The sequence below is a fragment of the Bidens hawaiensis genome, unplaced genomic scaffold (assembly GCF_021521415.1).
Source record: "Bidens hawaiensis isolate Kalapana, Puna unplaced genomic scaffold, B.hawaiensis_p1.1 tig00008858_1, whole genome shotgun sequence".
Taxonomy (NCBI): domain Eukaryota; kingdom Viridiplantae; phylum Streptophyta; class Magnoliopsida; order Asterales; family Asteraceae; genus Bidens; species Bidens hawaiensis.
The window spans coordinates 90,701-94,961 of record NW_027491639.1 but is presented as its reverse complement, the minus strand read 5'-3'; the positions used below and the strand labels follow the sequence as shown (position 1 = coordinate 94,961).

Sequence of the window (4,261 nt, the reverse complement as noted above, 5' to 3'; positions counted from 1 at the left end):
CATAGAGCTTTGTAGAAGTGCAAAGTACGCGGCCATTTGCGGGTCATACATTTGCGGGACGGATATGGTTGGCGTCGGGGCAGTAGATTGGTTCGGTTGTGGATTTTGGTTGGCTTGACGGGCATATTGACCGAAACCGAGAATATTTTGGTTGTTGTTTGGAAACATGATGGTAGAAATATTAGTGTAAAAGATATAAATATTTGTGTAAATTGGTAGATTGGAAGGAATGTGTTAAAAAATATGAGTTTGGTTTGTTTATATAGTATAAATATAATTAATTAATTTTTTTTTTTAAAAACCCCAACGGCTCCAAGCCAACGGCTCCAAGACCAACTGTATTTTTTTGGATGTGTGTGTCATTCTCGCGTTGTATCTAAAACGCACAAAAAAAAATTTCAACATAACGCGGGGGGGGGGGGGGGGGGTTTGGGGGCGGTGTACCCCCGCGTTTTCAGCCACAACGCAGCCACAACGCAACCATTACACATGGTCTAAGAACCTTCTAGTATAACAACCATGTTACTCACTTCAGAACCAACAAAACCACATGATTACTTTACTTCTCAATTCAAACATCCAGAATCTTCTATACAACTTTCAACCTAACTCACACACCACCATGCAAAATATCTCAACAGGATTTTTTTTTTTAAATGCTGATTGGTACGTATCAAAGTTATCAAATTCCCAGTGGGCCCACTTTTTATTACACTAACTTTGAACCATAGATTAAGTTCTATATAAATATAAGTTATATACGTAACCAACCATTCATATTAAAAGAAACATATAAGTTTATCAAACAGTTGGTGGGCATAATAATAATAATAATAATAATAATAATACGGAGATGGAGTTGAACCAAAAATCTCCGTCTTCGTATTATAGTGTTCTTGGTGTTTCGGTTGATTCGTCGTACGAGCAGATTCGGAGGGCGTATCGGAAGCTTGCTATGGTAATGTACTAATGTTCTGGTTATTGTGTGCACGATTTGGTTTGGGTCGGTTTTGAGTTAAAGCTGAACTAAAAACTGAAATTTCTATTTTTGATTTTTAAAATTCAATTGGTTCTTAGTTTCTGTTCCGCCATCATTGTTTGAAATTTTTGGGCCGAAAAACAAAATTCAGCCCAAAATAATGAATTTGGGTCAAGGGGTGTAAAGGAGCTTAGCCTCTCCCGAGCTACTCGAGCTCGGATTGATAATAAGCTCGAAACGAGCAGAGCTTTTTTGAGTTCGAGCTTAATAAAGCTCGCTTAGTTATCGAGCATTCGAGCCCGAGCTCAAGCCCTTTATAGGAAGCTTGTTTAGGCTCGCTCGAGCGAGCTTTGGCTTGTTTAAGTTAAGTTACTAAGTTAGTACACGAGCTTGAGTTGAGCTTAGGCTCGTTTAGGGTTTTTTTTTAAATATATAAAATTAAACAAAAACATATATAAATTAGTTAATAAAATTAATAAATAATAAACAAGCCGAGACCGAGCTTGAAAAAACAACTCACGAGTTATGCTCGAGCTTTAGAAAAAGTGTTCGAAGCGATACACCCCTATAATTGGGTTTAAATCATTTTTGCTAATTATTGATTAATTGATTAATATACGTTTAAGCTAAAAAATATTTGATGTACATATTTATTAAACTCATATAAATTACTTAAAATAAAAAATTAAAAAAAGTGAAAATCTAAAATTTCCATTGGGTTTTTAACTTTTTATTACATGCAAAACTAAAACAAAACCGTCGGTTTTGACCGTGTTTTCGGTCTCATTTTGTGCAGCAATGGCATCCTGATAAGTGGATGAAGAATCCATCAGTTATGGGTAAAGCTAAAACTAAATTTCAGCAAATTCAAGAAGCTTATTCAGGTAAGTATATACTTTGTTATGTTATGCACACCAACTGTTTGATGAAATGCTAGTAAATTGTTTTCTAATTTTGGTTGATAAAATAAAACAGTGTTGTCAGATCAGAGAAAGAGATCGATGTATGATGTTGGATTGTTTGATCTTCAAGATGAACAAGATGAGGTATATATTATTATTCCTCTGTTTTTATTTTTTTTATTATTTTTTTATCATCATTAGTTCATAGCTTTTATTTGGTATGATTACTTAATAATTTAACTTGTTTGTGATTAGGGTTTTGCTGATTTTATGCAAGAGATGACATCCTTGATGAAAAATGCCAAGAAAGAGGTAATAAAGAACTTGTACTGATTTAAAGAATCACGAGTTTACGAGTGTGCGTAATTCAGTTCGGTTTTGGGCTAGAACCGAATGAAAAACTGAAATGTCGGTTTTTAAGTTTTTTTAAAACCGTTTGGTTTCGACTTTGCCATATTGGCTTGAAAATTTTGGGACGGAAATTTTTTTTGCCCAAAAGTCGTGTTAGATTTTTTTAGTTGATAATTAATAGATTATAAAACATTTGAGCTAAAATATTCGAGGTAAACTATATATTAAATTATTATAAAATACTTAAATTTTAAAATAAAATAAAGTAAAAATATATAAGTTCGATTTTTCGGTTTTAGTCACACGCAAAACCGAAACGGAGCTGAATGTTTGGTTTTGAAAAAAAAGCTTAAAACAAAACAGTCGGTTTTTGTTTTGGTTCAGTTGTATCGTTTTGGTTTTTCGGTTTCATGCAAAATTAGTAGGGGTGTGCAAGAAACCGAAAAAACCGATCCGAAACCGAAAAAATCAAAATCCAAACCAAAAAAACCGAACAGAAACAAAAACCGATGGTTTATGTTTTTGTCATAACCGAACTAACGGTTCGGTTTTGGTTTTGCATATAATAAAAACCGAAAAAATCGAATCGAATCGAATTTCTAAATTTTTGTTTTATATATTTTATATCAAGTATTTTATAAGAATTTAATAAATATATAACTCAAAATAAGTTTTATATATTTTATATTAAGTATTTTATAATAATTTAATAAATATGTAACTCAAATATTTTTGGTTAAATATATAATAGTATATTATTTTACAGTTAACTAAATATTTATACCTAAATTCATTATTTTTTGCCAACTTTTTTTCGGCCTAAAATTTTCAAGCTCAAATGACAAAATCCGAAAAGGCCGAAACCGAACCGAAACCAAACCGAAAATCCGAAAAACCGAAAGCAAACGGTTTCAAAAACTCCCAAAACCGAAATTTTGGTTTGGTTTTAGCTAAAAACGGCACCGAACCACACCACGCACACCCCTATAGTTTAGATTGTTCAAATTTGACTTCCAGTTTTGTTTTTGGAAATTATTTTAAGTGATTTGCATGCTAAAAAATGTATAAAAACTTGTGTTTTAACAGGAGAAACAATACAGTTTAGGTGAAATCCAGAACATGTTTTGGGAAATGGCACAAAGTTTTAACCAGACATCATCATGTTTTAATGATGATGGCATATGGTCACAAGAAATGTTGTTCGGTTCGAACGACAATTCAAGAAGCTCGAAAAGAGCTAGAGCCAGCACAAACCCGTTGTCGAGCACGGGTATGCATGAGGCCAACTGGCCAAGTGTGTATAGATGATCCAAAGTCGCGTATGAACTTAAGGTGATGTTGCTTTTATCATTGTGGCTAAGGCAAGCCTGCCGCGATTGAATCCGGGTTGGGTTGGGTGGAGATTATGAGAGAATGTTATATGTTTGATTGTCATTGAACTTGTTCAAAATCAAGCCTTGATGTTTTGAGAGGGGTGTAAATGATGTAATTGGCATTGAATGCAAGTGGTTTTGAATTTGGATGTTTGTCAAGTATTTTGATTTTAATGACAAATGTTACTTTTAAGCTACTTTACACGAGTAGTATACTTCATTGCCCATATTTGAACCTTGGGCCTCCCCTCTAAGATGTTTGTTAAGTATGAACTGAAAACCAAAACTTCGGTTTCAGAGTTTTAATAACTGTTCGGTTTTGGTTTTTCGGATTTCGTTTTGGTTTTAGTTCGGTTCCGTTTTTTTCGGTTTTTGCCATTTGAGATTGGAAATTTTAGGCCAAAAAAAAGTTGACAAAAAATAAATAATTTTGTTATTGTAAAATAATAGACTATTATACATATGATAAAAAAATATTGAAGTTACATATTTATTAACTTCTTATAAATTATTTAATATAAAATATAAAAAAACAAAAGTTAAGAAATCCGGTTTGGTTCGGGTTTTTCGGTTTTTTTTTTCACATGTGAAACCAAAACCGAACCGTTAGTGCGGGTTTTACAAAAACATAAAACCAAACCGTCGGTTTTTGTTTC

General features: G+C 32.8%; 1 protein-coding gene across 1 annotated transcript; it reads left to right on the top strand.

Moving 5' to 3' along the window:
- Positions 1-836: 836 nt before the first annotated feature.
- LOC143530136 (uncharacterized) lies at positions 837-3,617 on the top strand. Its single transcript, XM_077025757.1, has 5 exons — positions 837-958; positions 1,776-1,863; positions 1,955-2,025; positions 2,137-2,193; positions 3,319-3,617. Exons 1-5 carry the CDS (start codon positions 854-856, stop codon positions 3,538-3,540), a joined length of 543 nt encoding a protein of 180 aa, XP_076881872.1. The 5' UTR covers positions 837-853; the 3' UTR covers positions 3,541-3,617.
- Positions 3,618-4,261: the final 644 nt, after the last annotated feature.

Excerpts from the sequence above, each read along its gene's own strand:
- LOC143530136 (XM_077025757.1), top strand. The coding sequence starts at position 854 with ATGGAGTTGAACCAAAAATCTCCGTCTTCGTATTATAGTGTTCTTGGT. Across the intron at positions 2,026-2,136 it reads TTCAAGATGAACAAGATGAG|GGTTTTGCTGATTTTATGCA; the intron begins GTATATATTATT and ends GTTTGTGATTAG. Across the intron at positions 2,194-3,318 it reads TGAAAAATGCCAAGAAAGAG|GAGAAACAATACAGTTTAGG; the intron begins GTAATAAAGAAC and ends GTGTTTTAACAG.